The following is a 21,159-nucleotide window of genomic DNA, read 5'->3' as shown; positions in this document are numbered from 1 at the left end:
GGACAGACATGATGTGGCTGATTCTTCATGATTCCTCCACAGAGTTGACCAGGAGAGCTCAGAGGTTCCCAGAGGTCAGTCTGCCCAGCAGCATCAAACACACCTGGACTCCATATTTATGGTCTGTACATGAACAACAACTACTTTTACATCCAGTCTGTTCACAATAATCTCCATGCTGCACTTTACAGACCAGTGATGAATCTGTCCAACATGGATCTAATGTTTGGCTCCATGATGTTAAATGTTGTCATTCACATAATATTCTGTTCCAGCTGCTGGAGGAGAACATTGTGACTTTTGTGAAGAACGAGCTGAAGAAGATCCAGAAGGTTCTGAGTTCAGATCGCTCAGAATGCTTAGAGAGTCAGAGGGAGGATGAGAAGGTGTTGGATGGTGAGGATGAAGAGCAGAGGAGGAGCAGCAGAGAGGCATTTCTGAAGATCACACTTCACTTCCTGAGGAGAATGAAGCAGGAGGAGCTGGCTGACTGTCTGCAGAGCAGTAAGAGGATTTCTCTAAAGATTTAACATGATGGATCAATGAGACATTTACTGATGTCTGATGATGATGATGATGATGATGGGAAATCTGTTTGTATGTGCAATCTTTAGGGGAAGGAAATTGTCTTATTGTCTTTTATAAATAACTTAATGATCTTGCTTGTTGTGTGTTTATTCAGGAAGTCATTCTGGAGTTTGTCAGCGTGAACTTAAATCTAACCTTCAGAAGAAGTTCCAGTGTGTGTTTGAGGGGATCGCTAAAGCAGGAAACCCAACCCTTCTGAATCAGATCTACACAGAGCTCTACATCACAGAGGGAGGGACTGCAGAGGTCAATGATGAACATGAGGTCAGACAGATTGAAGCAGCATCCAGGAAACCAGACAGACTAGAAACAACAGTCAGACAAGAAGACATCTTTAAAGCCTCACCTGGAAGAGATGAACCAATCAGAACAGTGATGACAAAGGGAGTGGCTGGCATCGGGAAAACAGTCTTAACACAGAAGGTCACTCTGGACTGGGCTGAAGACAAAGCCAACCAGGACATACAGTTCACATTTCCATTCACTTTCAGAGAGCTGAATGTGCTGAAAGAGAAAAAGTTCAGCTTGGTGGAACTTGTTCATCACTTCTTCACTGAAACCAAAGAAATCTGCAGCTTTGAAGAGTTCCAGGTTGTGTTCATCTTTGACGGTCTGGATGAGTGTCGACTTCCTCTGGACTTCCACAACACTAAAATCCTGACTGATGTTACAGAGTCCACCTCAGTGGATGTGCTGCTGACGAACCTCATCAGGGGGAAACTGCTTCCCTCTGCTCGCCTCTGGATAACCACACGACCTGCAGCAGCCAATCAGATCGCTCCTGAGTGTGTTGACATGGTGACAGAGGTCAGAGGGTTCACTGACCCCCAGAAGGAGGAGTACTTAAAGAAGAGATTCAGAGATGAGGAGCAAGCCAGCAGAATCATCTCCCACATCAAGACATCACGAAGCCTCCACATTATGTGCCACATCCCAGTCTTCTGCTGGATCACTGCTACAGTTCTGGAGGATGTGTTGAAGACCAGAGAGGGAGGAGAGCTGCCCAAGACCCTGACTGAGATGTACATCCACTTCCTGGTGGTTCAGTCCAAACTGAAGAACACCAAGTATGATGGAGGAGCTGAGACAGATCCACACTGGACTCCGGCGAACAGGAAGATGATTGAGTCTCTGGGAAAACTGGCTTTTGCGCAGCTGCAGAGCGGCAACCTGATCTTCTATGAATCAGACCTGACAGAGTGTGACATCGATATCACAGCAGCTTCAAAGTACTCAGGAGTGTTCACAGAGATCTTTAAAGAGGAGAGTGGACTGTACCAGGACCAGGTGTTCTGCTTCGTCCATCTGAGTGTTCAGGAGTTTCTGGCTGCTCTTCATGTCCATCTGACATTCATCAACTCTGGAGTCAATCTGATGTCATAAGAAGAGCAATCAGCATCCTGGTGGTCGGAAGTGTTCGGAGGCAAATCAGCATGTTTCTACCAGAGTGCTGTGGATGAGGCCTTACAGAGTCCAAATGGACACCTGGACTTGTTCCTCCGCTTCCTCCTGGGTCTTTCACTGCAGACCAATCAGACTCTCCTGCGAGGTCTGCTGACGGAGACGGGTAGGAGCTCAAAAACCAATCACTTGATAACTGAGTACATGAAGAAGAAGATCAGTGAGAATCTGTCTCCAGAGAGAAGCATCAATCTGTTCCACTGTCTGAATGAACTGAAAGATCGTTCTCTAGTGGAGGAGATCCAACAGTACCTGAAATCAGGAAGTCTCTCCACAGATAAACTGTCTCCTGCTCAGTGGTCAGCTCTGGTTTTCATCTTACTGTCATCAGAAGAAGATCTGGACGTGTTTAACCTGAAGAAATACTCTGCTTCAGAGGAGGCTCTTCTGAGGCTGCTGCCAGTGGTCAAAGCCTCCAACAAAGCTCTGTAAGTGTGGAGAAGATTCTTCAGAATGCAGTAAATGTGCTGTTATTGACCCAAATAGAAATAATTTTTTTGTTCTGCTCATTATTCTTTATCCAGACTGAGCTACTGTAACCTCTCAGAGAGAAGCTGTGAAGCTCTGTCCTCAGTTCTCAGCTCCCAGTCCTCTAGTCTGAGAGAGCTGGACCTGAGTAACAACAACCTGCAGGATTCAGGAGTGAAGCAGCTGTCTGTTGGACTGAAGAGTCCACACTGTGTCCTTGAAACTCTCAGGTCAGGATTCATTCATTGTAACTTTATAATTGGAGCAGGTCTTGATCATACTCAGCCAGACAGGGTCCGCCACATATATGGAAGAGGAAAAGTCAGAGGATCACCCAAAGAATTACATTTCATCCTGAGGGGATTATGAATGCATTTTATATAAAATGTGGGTCTGTCAGTCTATTCCACACTTTTGTCCCGACTTACGTATCTCAACAACCATAGGATGGATTGTCATGAGGTTTTTGACATTCATGCTCCCCTCAGGATGAACTGTAATTACTTTGGTGATCCTCCATCATCAGGTCATCATTTTAATCTGTACAATATATTAGTTCATGACCAAATATTTGCAACACTAATGGCATTTCCATCATCTTCAGTTATATTCTGTGTTCAGTGCTGATTAGTAAATTAGTGAAAACTAAGATGATGAATATAATAAATGTTAAACCCTTAAACACAGATGTGCACTGAATCATCAGGACCCTCTCCTCAGCTGATCTGCGATGTGTGTTGTTTTGTGTGTCTTCAGGCTGTCAGGCTGTCTGATCACAGAGGAAGGCTGTACTTCTCTGGCCTCAGCTCTGGACTCCAACCCCTCCCATCTGAGAGAGCTGGACCTGAGCTACAATCATCCAGGAGACTCAGGAGTGAAGCAGCTGTCTGCTCGACTGGAGGATCCAGGCTGGAGACTGGACACTCTCAGGTATGAAGAGTCCTGCTGCAGCCACAGACAGTCAGTGTGAGACTCTGTATCTCGACTGTAGATGGTTCAGTGTCGGGAGGTCTGCTTCGTTTACTCCACCTCCAGTTGTTCAGTTCAGTTCAGGAGAAAAGGCAGCATGGCACGAAGCCAAGAGTTACAAGTGAAGAGAGGAAGATGAGAAGAAGAGATGAAGATCAGTGACCAGGAGAGTCTTGGCACAAACACTAAAGTTACACCTCTTTTTTCAGACTAGTTTAGTGCCTGTTTAAAATGTGCCTGTTTGATTTGTTGGCCTCTGGTTTTGCTGCTTGATGAACCATCATCCAAACTCCTTCACACTCCACACTGATTGCGGAGGGTTATCAAAACATCAAAGTCCGTGTAAAGCAAATTCAGCCATTTTCTTCTAAACACATTAAATAGGTCATAAATGTATTTCCTTAAAACATGTAAAAAGCCATTCAACCATTTGGAATTGAATTGTGGAGCTAGGCTTCCAAACTGTGTTTCAAAATTTCTGTATTCAGGATTTAATGGGCGGGTCAGAAAACGCGGCTATGATTAGCATAAACCCCGCCCTGCTGCAGAAGCAGTATAAATATGTTCAGCGATTAGCTTCGGTGGTTTTCCTGCTCGCTCTCGAGTCTCGGATAGCATTGCTTACAATAGTTTGCAGCTAGCTAACCAGTCAACCAGTCAGCTAGCCAGTCATGTCTCCTCCACGTCGCTCGTGCATCTTTCCTGGATGCCACAGTGTGCAGGGTAACGGCTCAGTTAGCTTATTTAAGTTTCCTACTGACGACAACGTAAGGAAACGGTGGATCGATTTTGTCAAGAGGAGCTACTGTGGACAGTTCAAAATCACCACCAACACCTGTCTTTGCATTGTCCACTTTACCCCCGATAGTTACAGCAACTATCACCGGGTAAAGTCTGGTTTTCTGAAGAGTCCGTCGATGCTGGTCAGTGGGGCCAAACCGACCCTCTCCGTCCCCGGCTTGCATCCTCCTGTCCCACCGACAGCAAGTGCCACCATGACGGCCACCGGCATTATGTGCCCACCACCGACCCTCTCTGTCCTGCCGACAGCGGCTGCCACCATGACGGCCACCGGCATTATGTGCCCGCCACTGACCCTCTCTGTCCCACCGACAGCGGCTGCCACCGTCACGGCCACCGGCATTATGTGGCTGCCACCGACCCTCTCCGTCCCGCTGACAGCAGGTGCTCTCATCTCCGCCACCGGCATTACGTGCCCGCCAGAGAGTGTAAGTGTGTGCTTACGTCATAAATATTGTATTCGTTTAATTAAATGCATTTTGCTGAAGGTGCAAATCCTGAAAGTGATTTTACACACATAAAATGAGCTCCCTAAGTGCGTTTTTTTTTCTCGGATGGGAGCAGCTAGCTTAGACGGAGTCAATATCTGAGTTATCATTTTCTGTGCATGCAGCATACATGATTCAGTTACAGTATTTCAAAACTAAAGCTACTCCACAGCTGCTATTATCCCTCACAACTGATGAAAATAACTATCAGAAAAGTAACTGTATGAAAGAAGTATGGAAAGTAAGAGTACTCATTGCTGTAAAATCTTAGCGTTTCAATATTATATAGATGATGTTTTGGATTACTGTCACTGTTGCACGAATCTGCTCATTTTTAACAACAACATGCACTATCAGTGTCTGACTCAGAGTCAGTTTCTGGCTCTGATGGCTCAAACAGGTAGGGCTGGGTCCTTCCTATGATGCTGCTAGCACTAGCTTCCATTGTTGCTGTAGGTTACGTCCTTGTGCAGTACACGGAGGCGGCTCCCCTCCCGCGCGTGGCCGTGGTTCCAGCGCCTGTAATTGACACGCCCCCAGCATTTCACAGCAGAGAGAAGTGCTTGTTTTTCCATGATTTTGACACCTACTGTAATTTTATATACTTAGGGATTTTTTTAATCTTTCATCAAATTTATCTCAGTGGTCAATGATACATGTTACTGTGGTGTGACAAACTCATAACACAAATGTTTTGCTGCTTTACACGCACTTTAACATTAAATCTAATTTCCACCACGTCACTGCTGTGTTATGATATTAATAACAACAATAGTCCCTCTGTGTCAGATGTCTGATCAGAAAATACTGAACCTCAAATTCAAAAGATTTCTGTGACACATAAATGAATTTAATCACTGAATGTCATAGAAACTCTTTCCCTGAACTGGAGAATCAGTGTTTCTGCCAAAGTGCTTGACTTTGAACTTAAAATTGTTCTGACATGGATCTTCATCAACACTGGAGTAACTGCATTCTAGATCATCACTGACACACTGACACAGTGTATTTGTGCCTCAGTGTGAAACATTTACCGACTGTAACAACTGTCTGTGGCATCAGTTTAAAGTGAACAGAAGATATAAAACAGTCCAATAACAACGTTAGATGACACAAGTTGGAACATTCCCGTCACATCACCATAACAGCAGCAGTGCATAGATGAATTTAAGATGGGTCAGTGGTGCCGTCTTGGCTCCTGTCATGAGGAAACTGCTGCTCCAGCTGAGTTTGAGCTGCCTGCAAGGGGCAGGAAAGTTTCAGTGTTTTGCACCGTCAGCAAAATGAAATGACAAAAGAAAAGAAAACATTCAGTGATCAATCATCTGCTCCATTGATTAACATGATATGTGACCTGTGCAGAGCTGCAGCTCTCTACAGTAGCTGGTGGACCTCTGGTTTAATGCTGTTGTAATGTACTTCAGCCTGGCTCGTAGCTGCTGACTCAGCTTCACTTTCAGCTGTTCTGGAGTCGTGTTCAGGTTCTGCTGGTGGAAATCCAATGTTTCCTGATTTTGCTGCTTCAAAATAAAAGCTTTCAAGTAACAACACAATGCAGGACCTTTATCGTGATGGATTTATAGGAAGTGTTAAATGCAGGAAGATGCTGTGACAACGTTGCATGAATGGACTTTTAATTTCTCTTCTGTGGCAGCAAACAACACACATGGTTTCAGTTACTAACTGAGTCTATCCACACACTTTATGGCCGACTACAGTTATAACAGCGTGCATTTTACTGTGACTGCAGCACATGCTCGTAGCTCTGTCACATACCGGAGAGACTCACTCCTACCAACACAACAGAGAGTAGTGTTTGTTGGCACTAATTATAGGGCTGCAACTAACAACTATTTTCATAACCCATTAATCACATAAAAAGACAAAAGCAGGTTTTTTTTTTTTACATTTCCAGCATTTTATTAAAAAATAAAACATTGCTCTTACATTTACCTCTTTAGTCTTGTTCAGTTCACTTTCAAACAACTTCAGACTGTAAAGCAACATAAATGTATTAGAGGTGTGGAAATGTCTCCATTATCAGATGCATCACGATGCAGAGACAGAGCAGAATCCAGAGTCTGCAGCTCATGTTGATTGTTGATTGTTCGGCCTCAGCTGGACAATAAAGTTACGTTGTGACGTTGCTCCCATGTTTTGAACTGTGGGAGGACTACTGACTAACGTTACTGATGTAGGAGGGATGTTGGAGGGAGGCAGAGATCATCTGAGAGGGATTAAAAAGAGTGTTTTTTTAAACGGACATCTCGGGACACATGTCAGATTTTATGAACTTGATGTGAAGCAGGAACTGGACGAGACTTCTGCCTCACCACAATCACTAATCACGTCGGCCATTTTCACCTGAAGCTAACGTCTGCAGCCATAAATAATAACTGTTACAGCAGCCCAGCTGATCAGCCGAGATCTGAGGAGGTGCTGTCAACTCTGCTGTCCAACTCTGAGAGAGGTGTGTGCAGCAGAGTCAGTAAATGTTTTATCTTAAAGCTGCCATGTGAAAACTATATTATTGTAGACACACGTGAAAGACGCTGCAGATGGAGACATGTTTTGTTTGATTACTGAAAAGATGCAGCTTTTATTTTGTAGCCTGCTGTAGTCTGATTATTGGAAGGACTTTGTGAATAAAAGGGGGATTTAAATGATGAAAAGTAGCCGTGTGCAGTGATATAGATCATCGAGGATGACGAACACTGAGATGCATTGAGAATTTTCGACAGCTGAATCGTAATCGAATCGTGAGGCCGGTGAAGATTCACACCTCTAAAATGTTTGTTACACGAAGAATGCAAAAGTCAAATATAGTTTGTTTTGTAAAGTGCACATAGCACTCCTTCATCCTCCACCATTGATAGTGGCCTCATGTGTGTTAGCAGCATACTGAGGATAGCATCAGTCAGAACAGCTGCTGGCTGTGGTGTCATGGGGCGTCCTTCCTCACAACGTAGTCGCCCATGTTGACTTGTTTCTTTGTGAAGTGAGAGACACAATATTATATAATATCAGTATGCATAGTAGCACAATTCACATGAAGCTCATATCGACCGAGAAAAGTACGGCAGTATAATCCCGTTGTTTCACGTCTGATCACCCGCATGCAGCCGCTCCGGTTCACACGCCATCTCATTCCGTTTTCGTTCTCCTGCCGGGCCATTCATCTCACCATCGCACTGCTCAGCTGTTACTAGAAGCCGGTCATCATCTCACGCCAGACATCCAGCAGCCAAACCCGGAAGACGAACTGACTAGACTGGACTGACGAACTGACGGACTGACTGACAGGACTGTGACAGCCAATCAGAGTGTGTGAGTGAGTACAACTTTTATTTTATTTTGAAGGCCTTTGGAGCGAATGCGCTGGTTGTTTTCAGGAATTGTTTTTTTCTTTTTTTCCCCCTCTTTTTTTTTTTTTTTTTTTGAGAAAAATGGACTGTTGAAAAACCCTGAGTGGAATTTTGAGTTGGATTTTTGCCCTGGTGTGAATTTTCAGAGTTTGGACTTTGGGGGGGAAATTTGGGAGTTTTTTGATAATATATGATTTTGCATTGAAACTGATATGAGTGTGTGTGTTTTTTCCGTATGTGTCATTTAATGTGCAGGGTGTTAGTATTAATGTCATCCTTTGTGTGGGTTCGAGGCAAAGCCAACAACTTAAAAAATCAAATAGGCCTAACTAAAACAAACAAATAAAAATCAAACCAATACAAGACTAACTGACTGCCGCATCTTAAATGCCTGGAGAGAGACCTGGCTGGCACGCCTAAAACCAATAATACAATAAATCAATTAAAGCTCCCAAAAACTCGAACCGTCACAACATGGTGCCAATAAAGACATTTTTGAATTTAGAAAATGAAATAAAACAATAAATGGACATTGTGAATGCAGCCTGAGCCATGCACAGAATAAAAAGGACATGTAATATATATTTGAACAGAACACATATGCTCAAGTTTCTGTACTCCAGTGTCTCTGAGTGTACTTCAGCTAATTACCCAACAGGGGGCGACACTGATCCATCACAAACCTGAGAGCACAGATGAAGGTGTTTCTGTCTTAAACGCTGCTTTTTAAATTGAAAGCTGTAATGTAGCCGGGCCCTAATCTTGTGTTTGCAGGAACAACAGGTTTACTAATGGATGAAGTTCATCAGCTCCAAAAGTTCATCCTGTCCAAACCTTTGTCAGTCAGCTGTCCAACAAACAAACACTGCTGCTCATTAAAACACTGAACAATAAGTGACTAAAGGGACAGACACTACGGATCAGTGTAGACAGGTTCTGGGTTTGAAAGGTTTACTAAGTTACTGTGCCGAGTCTCCTTCACCCGTAGTGGCTCCGACGTGCTTTCTCTTCAGGTGCTCAGTGATGTGCTGCTACCTGCCATGTGAGAGCAGCAGATTGGATGAACGGTTCTGGAGACATGTGGACCACAGACAGACAGACAGACAGAAAGACAGATTCCTGGCTTCATAGTCAGATGTTCCTCTGTCACATCTGGACACATCATGTTTACCACAGCAGATTTCAAACTAAGAGACATTTTCTGTCATTTGTTCTGCTTTTAATGGCATCAAACATGACATGAAGTTCTCCTCACAGTAACTATTACTGCTGTAATATCCATCAGATATCAATCCAGCACCAAACTACAGTAACATGAACATGTCAGCACATGAAATGATGCTGTTTCTACCACAAACAGCTTCAGTGACACTTGTGAGCTTCTGGAGGGAAACAGTCCGGGAGTCTCTGTCACTTGGTTTTGCGGCAGAGGCAACGTCCAGCGTTTTCTGATGATTTATTACCTATAAATTGTATTTGTTTATTTGCTCAGTAAAACAAAGCAGCAGAAACACAGTGAGAACAAAAAGCAGACTGTGCAGGTGAGATTCAGAAAAGCCCTGGAGCTTCAAACAGGAATCTGACCTCAAAAGTTCTGACATCCAAATCCAAAAGTCCTGTAATATACAAACATGAGCACAAGCTGACATTGGATCAGACAGCAAGCGTAAGGTAGCCCACAGGAAACAGCACCAACATCCAATAAAATAAAGATGAAGTCATGAATCCAAAAAGAGGTTTGTGTGTGTCCTCACATGTTGTTGTCCTCTTTCACACACACCAACATCCTGTGGCTCTCTCAGTGTGTGAGGAGAGTGGCAGAGGTGAAGAGGTTCAGGAGAACAGGGAGAAGCAGGCCTGATGGACATATTGTGTTTCTGTGTATGAGAGTCATGTCATGTCCATGTCTGCATGCTGAAAGAGGATGTGCTGCTCTGACCCCCCTCCTCCTTTCAGGGTGGAGCCTGCTGGAGTCCGATGGTTGACACCAGGTCTGAGGAAGTGTGAGTGTGTTTTTACTTTGATTCAGCTTCACACCGTGACATCACTCAGTCACATCTGTGATGTCATCATCACACTGATGATACATTAATAACTGCAGCTGTGTTGTGTCTTTTTCTCTCCATCAGATTCCTGTGAGCTCACAGTCGACACAAACACAGTCAGCAGAAGGCTCAAACTGTCTGACAACAACAGGAAGATGACATTTGTGTTAGAGGATCAGTCATATCCTGATCATCCAGAGAGGTTTGACCCCTGGCCTCAGCTGCTGGGTAGAACTGGTCTGACTGGTCGCTGTTACTGGGAGGTCGAGTGGAGAGGAGATGTTTCTATATCAGTGAGTTACAGAAGAATCAGAAGGAGAGGAGACAGAAAAGACTGTTGGTTTGGATTGAATGATCAGTCCTGGAGACTGAGGTGTGATGATGGTCGTTACTCTGTCAGACACAATAACAGAGAAACAGACATCTCCTCCTCCTCCTCCTCCTCCTCTGGTAGAGTAGCAGTGTATGTGGACTGTCCTGCTGGCACTCTGTCCTTCTACAGAGTCTCCTCTGACTCATTGATCCACCTCCACACCTTCAACAGCACATTCACTGAACCTCTTTATCCTGGATTTGGGTTCTGGTCCAGTTCTGGTTCCTCAGTGTGTCTGTGTGGTGTTTAGTCTGCAGAGTCTCCTCCTGTCACAGAAACATTGTCAGTGCTGAACAGTTGAGTCTGTACAGGATCACAGTCACATCAATCTTTCAGCTTCTTGTAATAAATTCATCAGTGAACTTTGTACAAAATGATTCAAACTGATTGTAAAGATTGATGGTTTCCTCGTCATCAATGATTCTGTTCTGCACATTAAAACTGAGACATCACTTCACTTTGTTCTGCACTTGTTGTATTTGACAGTCGTCAGCATGAAGCTGGTGACTCACAGAAGGACTTTAACAGGCAGCCGCTGTAAAGACTTTAAAACAGGCGTAACGTGCGTCTCCTTCTGGTCTGAGTCAGCAGTCGTGCAGCAGGATGTTGAATTAGCTGCTTTCATAATGTTTCTGTGTGAGTGTTACGGCCTCCGTTCATAAAAGTCAGAGCTGAGGCTCAGAAGGGGCTGGAGGATGCAACATGTGAAGGACACCAGACACAAGGTTCATAGTTAACTCACAGCTTTTATTACATCATTCAAATTATTCCCAAAAGAAACCCAGGAACAAACAAAAAGGGGCTGAAAGGAACAAAAGATGGGAAGACGCTGGACCAACCAGGCAGTGGGCCGTCGTTCCCCGCGTCTCCCCCTGAACCACCTCGATGAAGACTGATCCTAAAACAAAGAAAAGGAAGAACTGAACCAGCGGTAACCTCCAGCCCAAACTAACACAGTAAACTAAAATAACACAACCCCAGCACCTAAACAATGGAGGCTGACAAACCAACCTGTTGGAGGAGGGGAGGAAACACTGCTCATGTGTGTGTCTCCTTAGCTAGCTACAGACTGCAGTTAGTGTTAGCTAGCTACACACTGAATGTTGGCTAGCTACAGTACACACTGTAAGCTATGTATAAAGTAGAGACACTGTTAGCTAGGTGAAAAATAATCCAAATTGATTGAAAAGATTCTTCATTTACATTTTAAACTTCATCCATTAAATTGTGGAAATTGCGTTGACTTGTACTTTCTGTCATGTGTTGTTTTGAATTCTGGTTCTTGTTCCAATAAAATCCAGAAATATTAGTGAAATGTCACAAACAGAAAACATTTACTCGTCCGTAGTTTAATTGTAAAGAGTCATTGTGAACAAAGTTGTACATGGACAGTAAAATATGATCAGATGTACTCGACACTCCACCTGAAACACTCTGACTTGTTTCATGTGTTTCTAATGATGAAACAAAAAGTTTGATCATGTTGGTTAACACATGTAATTATGTCCTTAGTGACGTCATAAACTGTCAACATCTGTTCATTTCTGTGTGATTATTATATGAGAAGAAAACACATGTTAATGACAATCATTGTGTTTCTCTCAGTGTTTTGTGGCTGTTGAAGTCCGGCTGTATTTTGTGGATGTTTGTTGGATTTGAATCTGTAAATATGAATTATCACTGACGTCCATTTGTTTGAGACGGTTCATTGCATTATTAGTTGAAGCACACTGGTGCTGAGTTCTGTATGTGTAATAATAATAATAATAAACTTTATTCATACAGCAGTTTTCACAGTTAAAAAGGGCTTTACGACGTTGAAAATTAAAACATGTCAGATTAGAGGCCAATAACAGCAGACATGTATAAATAAAAAATAAATAAAGAGCAATATGGAGGATAATCAAACAGACGAGACATGTTGAAATGAAACAGCGTGGTGGCAGCATTAATAAAAGACTTCCTGCTGATTTAAAAGATGTCAGTGATTGTGCCGCCTCAGAACACCACTGAACATTTCCCTCATTTGATTCCAGGACGACAAACAATGAAATATGTGCAGTGAAATGTAACAGACTGAGATATATACAGACTGAACAGTGTGATATGAGCTCACTGGATACACAACAGCTGTTGTTTGTTTTCACCAGCAGAGGGCGTCAACGTCCTCCAACTCCAGCAGAATAATGCTGAATAAAGAGCAGAGAAAACTCAGAAAGTACTGAGAAATACTTCAAGCTGAGGCTTCACACAAATATATGAGTTTTACTGTAACACACTTTATTTATACAGCAGCTTTAAACACTCAGTTTACAAAGTGCTCTGACAATCAAGCAAAATCAAGAATGTTACAGAATAAACAGTCAAAGCAAACAGTCAGTGTGAGTCGTCACAAGTGTTATGTCCAAGGCTATTTTCTTAGGCCCCGTTTATACGTACCCGGTTATTTTTAGAAACGGAGACATTAACCATCATTTGCACCCTCCGTTTACACGCAAACAGAGAAAACGCCCCTGAAAACGATGCTTTTTAAAAACTCCGGCCAGGGTGGAGATTTTGGAAAACTCGTTTTCACGTTTGCATGTAAACGGAGAAAAACGGAAGAAAAACGTGGATGCATGCAGAATAGCAGTCATATTTATGCTGGTGCAATCTCTTTGTGTTTGTTTGCATTTACAAAAACAAGTGCCGTACTATGTGGAGGAGCGGAGACGACTTAGTGCTCAAAGGTCAGCATTGTTGCAGCAACTTCTCCCTCCGACACGGAGAGTGCGTCCGCGTCGCCGCCGCCGGCCTCGCCGGTTTTGGGTCCGACCTGGGCACACTGCTGTCTGGTGGGATAACTTCGAAAATGAAGTGGTTCTCCCGGAGGAGTGGCGTGAAAATTTCCGCATGTCGCGGGCATCGCTGCTGTCACTCTCCGAGTTGCTGCGCCCTTACATCCAGGCTGAGAACACCATCATGCGGTCCTGTGTCAGTGTCACAAAAAGAGTTGCCTGCACCCTGTATTATCTGTCCGACGAGGGCAGACTGCACAAAACAGCCAACGCATTCGGTCTCTGTCGATCGACAGTTTCAATAATAGTAAGAAGTGTGAGGCAATAGCTGTCCACCTCGGTCCCATGTACATAAAACTCCCCACATCAGAAGACTCTGTCACGCAATTAGTGCAGAAATTTGAAGCAGTGCACGGTCTCCCGCAATGCTTAGGTGCTGTGGATGGCACACGTGGAGATAAAGCAGCCATCTGTTAATTCCACAGATTATGTTAACAGGAAAGGGAGGTTCAGTTTGAATGTCCAGGCTACCTGTGATTATAAATATTATTTTATTGATGTGGTGGTTAAATGGCCTGGGAGCGTTCACGACGCACGCATTTTTGCCAATTCCACACTCAACAGCCACCTGAGAGATGGAAAAATCCCACCATGTCCCAAGCAGATAGTTGAGAATGAAGATGCCATACCCGTGCTTGGAGATCCTGCATACCCCCTGCTGCCATACGTAATGAAAGAATATGTGAATGGGGGGAACAATGCTCAGGAGCAGTACTTTGGGCTGTGTTTGTGCCGTGCACGGATGGTTATTGAATGCGCATTTGGGAGGCTGAAAGGCCGTTTTAGAGCCCTGAGGAGAGCCATGGACATCAACCTCAATGACCTTCCCTTTGTTGTATATGCATGCTTCGTCCTGCATAATTACTGTGAGGCTGCTATGGATACTGTGGATGACATCAGGGTTAACGAAGCCATCCAGTATGACCGGGACAACCAACCTGACCATCCACCATCTGTCAGAGAGGGAATGTCAGCTGAAGGGAAGAGAGTCAAGAGAGTCCTGACACAGTTTCTTGACCCATAAGATGACCCCGTGTGTGTGTGTGTGTGTGTTTGTGTTTCTTGACCCATAAAGGGACCCTGTGTGTGTATGCAGGTTATAAGCACCTCGTTTCTCCATACACTTCGTCCTCTGTTCTAAAAAAAAAAAAAGTGGAAATGTTGTGAGGTAAATTAGCAGTTTTTGATTTAAGGAACTGTTCTCTCAATAGACCCCACAAAATTTGAGTTGATAAGATTGCTAAAAGATAATTACTGGTCTCAACCATCCTGCAGGATAAACATGCAGAAGTTCAATAGATTTACAGAGCCAGATTTTTCTGTTTTGAATTAAAATATATTATTGTCCACCTACAGTTGAAAATGCTGAGGAGGGATTGCTTCTGTGTTAAACTGGTTTAACAAATATGTACAAGTAGCCTACTCTGTTTAAATTTATACATTTTTGTACAGGCTAATGTTTGTATTTCAGCATTCTTGTTTACATTTTTGTTTTTTAGTATTTGACCCTTTATGTGATACTCAACACTTCAGTTGGCCAGGTTTACAGTAACAAATCAAATCAAATCAAATCAACTTTATTTATATAGCACCTTTCATACATGTTAAAATGCAGCCCAAAGTGCTGTACATTAAAAGAAAAGAAAAATGAAACAAACCCCGCATAACATCCCCATTCATGTGACACAGATACACACGCATATGAGCACACACACACATGCGCACACACTCACGCACACGTACACACACACACACACACACACACACACACACACACATATATACAAAATAAAATGTAGTATGGCTGAGCACCGATAGACCAGGTGAGGAAACGCCAACCTGTTGGAGCCATCCCCATCGAGAGCCCCCCAAGGCCACGACCACAGGGGGGGCGCCGCCACAGAGACCATCCCGACCCAGACAGCCAGGGGCCCCTACCACGGCCATAAAGCCCTGGGGCAGGACTCCCTGACTATCCAGGCCCGGACTATCCCCAGGATGGCACCCCCGCAGGCAGGCCAGACAGAGCTCCCGGAGTGGAGGGCCCCCATGAGGAGAACAATGGAGCTGGAAACTAAGAACCTATAAACTATTAAAAGAGATGGAAGAGCGTCCTAAAACAACATAAATGAATGTTAAACCCATAAATGCAGTGTTAAAATAGATACATGAAAATATAAATAAATACATAAATAAAAAATAAATAATAAAACTTTTGAGAGGAAAATAAAAGACAATAAATGAGTAATACTAAAAGTAAATAAATAAAATAAATAAAATGGAGTAAAATGAGTTAAATTAAACTAAAATAACAATGATAAAAGGGAGCTCAGTTAAAAGCTAGATTAAAAAGATGAGTCTTGAGCCTACGTTTAAAAGCATCAACAGACTCCGCGGCCCTGAGGCCCTCCGGCAGGCTGTTCCACAAGCGAGGGCCGTAATGATAAAATGAGGCTTCACCAAAGGTTTTGGTTCTAACCTTGGGAACAGATAAAAGACCAGTACCGGAGGACCTCAGGGTCCGGGAGGGCAGATACGGTAAAAGCAGGTGAGACAGATAAGAAGGGCCAAGGCCGTTAAGACACTTGAAAACTAATAAAAGAACCTTAAAGTCGATCCTGAAGCGCACAGGGAGCCAATGCAGCGATTCTAAAACGGGTGTAATGTGGGCCCGCTTTCTGGTCTTCGTCAGCACACGTGCAGCTGAGTTCTGGAGCAGTTGAAGGTGTGAAAGGCTCTTTTTTGGAAGACCAGAGAGCAGGGCATTACAGTAATCTAATCGGCTGGAGATAAAAGCATGCATTAGCACCTCTGTGCTGGCCAGAGAGAGAAACGGGCGGACTCTGACTATATTTTTGAGATGGTAAAAACCAATCTTTGTAGAGTTTCTAATGTGTGGAATAAAATTAAGCTCAGAGTCGAAAAGAACGCCCAAGTTTTTTACGCATTGTGAATGTTTAAAAGCATTTAATTTTGGTAAAAGTTTCTCTCTTTTGCCTTCAGGACCAATAATTAAAACCTCTGTTTTGTCCTGGTTGAGCTGTAAGAAGTTTTCTGCCATCCATGACTTTATATCAAGAATACAGTTTAAAAGGGAATCAATAGGTCCCGAGTCATCAGGAGAGACGGCAATGTGAAGCTGTGTATCATCAGCGTAGCTGTGAAAATTGATGCCGTGCCTCCTGATGACGTCCCCAAGCGGTAGCATATATAAATTAAAAAGTATTGGACCTAAAATTGATCCTTGGGGCACCCCACATTCAAGTTTATGCGTTCCTGAGGAACATGTATCCATATTTACAAGAAAGTGACGATCTGTGAGGTAGGAATAAAACCAGTTAAGAACAGTACCAGAGAGGCCCACTAGGTGGCTAAGTCTGTTTAATAAGATGTGGTGATCTACTGTATCAAAAGCAGCACTTAGATCCAGTAGAACCAGGACAGAGAGTTTCTGAGAGTCCATGTTACACCTGAGATCATTCACAATCTTCACGAGGGCTGTCTCGGTACTGTGGTTCGTCCTAAAACCAGATTGACACTGTTCTAAAATATTGTTGGTCTTTAAAAAATCATTTAATTGGATAAAAACTAGTTTTTCTACAATTTTACTTAAAAAGGGTAGGTTGGACACAGGTCGGTAGTTGGCAAAAATGTCAGGATCCAAATTTCTCTTCTTCAGAAGGGGCTTCACCACTGCTGTTTTAAAGGCAGTGGGGAAGACACCCGTCTGGAGAGAGCAATTCACAATATTTAAAAGTTCAAACTCAAAGAACGCATAAAATTGTTTTAAAAGTGATGTGGGAATTGGGTCTAAAAGGCAGGTTGTTGGGTTAGCTCGGGAGAAAACTCTACCGAGCGTTTCTGCATCAACCAGGACAAAATGCTCCATTGTCTCCACAGATAAAAGCGATGGTTCAGGTCTGTTAAAAGCAGCATTCTTCTGTTCTAAAAGAGTGGATCTAATGTCAATGATTTTACCTCTGAAGTGGTCTGCAAAGTCTTCACATAGATCGTCTGTTGGAACTGTGGACGATTTCTTAAAATCAGTATTAATTAAACGAGAAATAGTGGAAAAGAGAAATTTATGGTTGTTCTTTTTGTCTGAGATGAGTCGTGAGAAGTGGGAAGTTCTTGCCTGTTTTACTGATTTATTGTAGGTTTTGAGTATGTCCCGGAATATTTCAAAATGAACTGTTAGCTTTGTCTGCCTCCATTTTCTCTCTGCGCTCCTGCAATTTCTTTTCAGTTGTTTTATTTCAGTGTTTATCCAGGGTGATGTAGGTTTGATTGATATTGTTTTTGTGGAAATGGGAGCCACTGTGTCTAGGGCTGACCTCAGTTTACTGTTAAAATTATCAACAATAAAATCGCAGGGTGCAGGTAAAATGTCGGCAGTGCTGTTGTGTAAAATTTCAATAAAATTTGCAGCCACTTCGGGGGTAAGGTAGCGCTTCCTCACTGTTCTCACCGGGGCCTCCCGTTGGATAAAAATGGAGATATCAAAAAACACACAGTGATGGTCGGACACAGCCAGGTCGACAACAGAGGACACACCAGTGGACAGGCCATATGTTATGACCAGGTCCAGGGTATGTCCTCTGTTGTGGGTGGGCTGTGTGACATGTTGCTTAAAATCCAGGTAGTTTAAAAGATTTAAAAATTCAGTCGCAGTGGGATCTGAATTATCATCTGTGTGTATGTTAAAATCACCAGCTATTAAGACCCTATTGTATGTTGAGTGTAAAATCGATAAAAGTTCGGAGAACTCACTAAAAAAAGAGGGATGGTGCTTCGGTGGTCTGTAAATAGTCATACATAAAATCGGAGGACTGCTAAAAACAAAGGCATGATGTTCAAATGATGTGTAGTTGTTAAAAGTGATGTCCTTTGTTATTATAGAGTTAGAAATTATTGTTGCAGTCCCGCCACCTCTTCTACCACTCCTGTTAGAAAATAAAAAACTAAAATTTGATGGGGAAGCCTCAGTGAGAACGGCTGGTGCATCAGTGCTGAGCCATGTTTCAGTTAAAAGTAAACAGTCAAGTTTGTTTTCTAAAATAAGGTCATTGATAATAAAAGACTTATTTGACAGGGAGCGAACGTTTAAAAGTGCCATGTGGAGGGTTGTATGTGGGCTGGGAGATGGCAGTGCAGTTTCTCCTTGAGCTGGTGTTGCCGGAACTGCCCGCAGACACCTGTTGCGGTCCCGTGATCCCCTCAGTGATGTGTGGTGATGATGGGGAAACCTGGTGGAGATAACTGTCTGGATCGGAAACGCAGCTGGTGAGGGAGTTATTGACAGGTGTGTGCTATCAGGAGAAAGAGCAAGGGGCGTGGTGTTTGCTACTTTGTCAGGGGAGGACAGTCAGTCTGATGAAGTGGTCTCTACTGCGTGCTGCAGATTAGCAGCTAGAGTGCGGCTACCCAGGCCACTTGGGTGGAGACCGTCGTCTCTAAAGAAGGAGGGACGGTTCCAGAAAAGATTAAAATTTTCGATGAAGTTAAAATTGTGCGCTCTACACGCAGACTGAAGCCACGTGTGGAGCCCGAGGATCCTGCTGAAACGCTCGGTTCCACGGGACAGCGTGGGGACTGGGCCAGAAACAAATACCATTTTTCCACAGTTTTTCAGGAGACCAAACAGGTCATTGAAAAATGATTTGGTCAGCTCAGACTGCATACGGGTTGTGTCATTTGTTCCCACATGAACAATGACTCGTTTGATGGAGGGCGGGAGAGAGCGCAACAGCTCCGGAAGTTGTGTCAGAATGACCGGGACTGTGGCTCCAGGGAAACAGTGAGTGATGGCGTTGGAAAAATGAACATTTCTGATTATTGAGTCGCCCACAATCAGTGTTGCGGGAGGGGGACGTGGACGAGGGGCTTGGGACTGACCGCTGCCGGCAGCCAGGGGGCGGGGCGAGGTTCCCAGTCGGCCGGGGATGGTGCGGTGCTGAGGCGCGTGCTTGGACGTTGGAGGCTGTTCTCCTGTCAGCTGCCAGTGGCGGAAACCTCCTGAGCACCTGTTTACGGTCTCCGTCTGCCTTGTTTGTCGGTGGGAAAGGGAGGATTCCCCCCCCTTATGATGTCGCTTCCCCGCGGAGGACTGGACAGTCGCCCGATCACCGACAGCTGGAATACTTTGGGCCGGACCGGAGCGACATGCGCCAGAAGCCGTGGTGTCAGGAGGCACTTCACCCAGGGCGAGACCTGAATGGCTCGAAAGAGTCGAAATTGCCGATCCGGGGAAGCCGGCCTGAGGCGCTTGGTCGGTGATCGCAGACAGCTGAGGAAAATCCTCCATACTCAGGATGTTGTACCTGTTTGACAGCTGGAGTTCACAGGGAGGTCGCGGGCGGGTCGTAGGCCTCCTTCCGCCCACCGCAAACCAGGACCCGTGCCTCGGAGTAGAGCTGCTGAGTCTGTGGTCTGGGGTGAAGGCCAGCGAAGTAGCGGGAAACCTTTTTGGCTTCGCTCCCAACGATTCCCAAGGTTCCCCAGCTTGGAGTCGTAGATGACGGGCTGAAGGAGCCGCTGGAGTAGCCGGAGTAGCCCCGGGGAGAGGTGAAGAGGGCCGGCTGCCGGTGATTGGCGCTGCCGGTGTAGCAGCCGGAGCTGCTACCGCTGAAGCTAGCGCTGCTGCCGCTGGAGTAGCCCCGGGGGGAGATGAAGAAGGCCGGATGCCGGTGATTGGCGCTGCCGGTGTAGCAGTAGGAGCTGCTACCGCTGGAGCTGGCGCTGCAACCGCTGGATTAGCCCCCGAGAGAGGTGAGGGGGGCCGGGTGCCGGTGATCGGCCCTGCCGGTGTAACAGTAAGTGCGGCAGCAGGAGCCGCACTCTTCCAACCCGGGTGGTTGGCGCCCGCGGCGGGGATGGTGGAGTCCAACTCGGCCGGGCCAGCGGGAGGACCAGCACCTACAGTGACCAAGGAGTCCAGAAGCATCTCCTCATTCCGTATCCAGTAGAGATCGGAGACCCGGCGCTCGAGTTCGGCGATCTTCTGGGTTTTCTGGAGACAGCTATCACACCCCTGCGAGGAGTTTAGAGACCCCCCATCACAGGGCTCCACGGCGAAGGTAGGCATGATTATGGTGCTTAGCCTAGCGGCGTGAGCTAATTAGCGTAGCCGGCGCCGCTACAAGTGTCCCGGTACTGGTACAAACAGAGTGGAGATGATAGATGGTGTGGCCGCCGATTACAAAAAGAAAGTCATACATCAACGATGAGATGGAGAGGGAGCAAGCATGGGTATTAGCCTTGATATTGGACTGAAACTATAGAAAAGTTTGAGTTTTCGCTCTGACGCTCTGCTCCGCTCTGCTCCGCTCTGATCTCCGCTCTGAATGAGTGAGAAACATACAATGACAACATTTAAATCCGGCCAAATGGTCAGTGGTTTTGTAGTTGCCACAGCATACTTTACCATACGAGTGTTACACAATTACACACACAAGTGTGAATGCTTTTCAACCAGTTTACTTCAGATCAGACAAAATAATTTTTTGTTATCATGGCATTAAAGTAAACACTACAAATAAAATGCCTCTGTACTGCATATATCTGTATTACAAAACAAATGAAACAGCATTCAAGTACCATTTCCAGGAGGCTTCATTATAATAAACAAATTGTAAGGCAGTTCTAAGGCATACAAACATTGTTCAAATTAACTAATTTCAAAGTGCTTGCCATACAACTGACCTCAATGGTACAGTATGAAAAAGAAAATGCCACTGTAAACTTAACAACAAAAAGTGCAATTTC

General features: G+C 44.6%; 2 protein-coding genes across 2 annotated transcripts in view; both read left to right on the top strand.

Annotated features, from left to right (window-relative positions):
* LOC311253568 (NACHT, LRR and PYD domains-containing protein 3-like) overlaps positions 1–21,159 on the top strand; it is a 379,521-nt gene that overhangs the window by 301,139 nt on the left and 57,223 nt on the right. The window contains exons 13-14 of the mRNA XM_084347631.1: positions 2,574–2,747; positions 3,274–3,447. Coding sequence (XP_084203757.1) covers positions 2,574–2,747; positions 3,274–3,447 — 348 coding nt within the window. The remainder of the gene's footprint in view (positions 1–2,573; positions 2,748–3,273; positions 3,448–21,159) is intronic.
* LOC311252940 (protein NLRC3-like) lies at positions 12–2,131 on the top strand (the record flags this gene model as incomplete). Its single annotated transcript, XM_084346604.1, has 3 exons — positions 12–74; positions 276–396; positions 683–2,131. 3 exons carry the CDS (start codon positions 12–14, stop codon positions 1,969–1,971), a joined length of 1,473 nt encoding a protein of 490 aa, XP_084202730.1. The 3' UTR covers positions 1,972–2,131.

This window comes from Pagrus pagrus (assembly GCF_965226575.1).
Source record: "Pagrus pagrus genome assembly, chromosome: 24".
Classification (NCBI taxonomy): Eukaryota; Metazoa; Chordata; class Actinopteri; order Spariformes; family Sparidae; genus Pagrus; species Pagrus pagrus.
The sequence above is the reverse complement of the archived record's forward strand: the minus strand, read 5'-3'. Positions and strand labels throughout refer to the sequence as shown.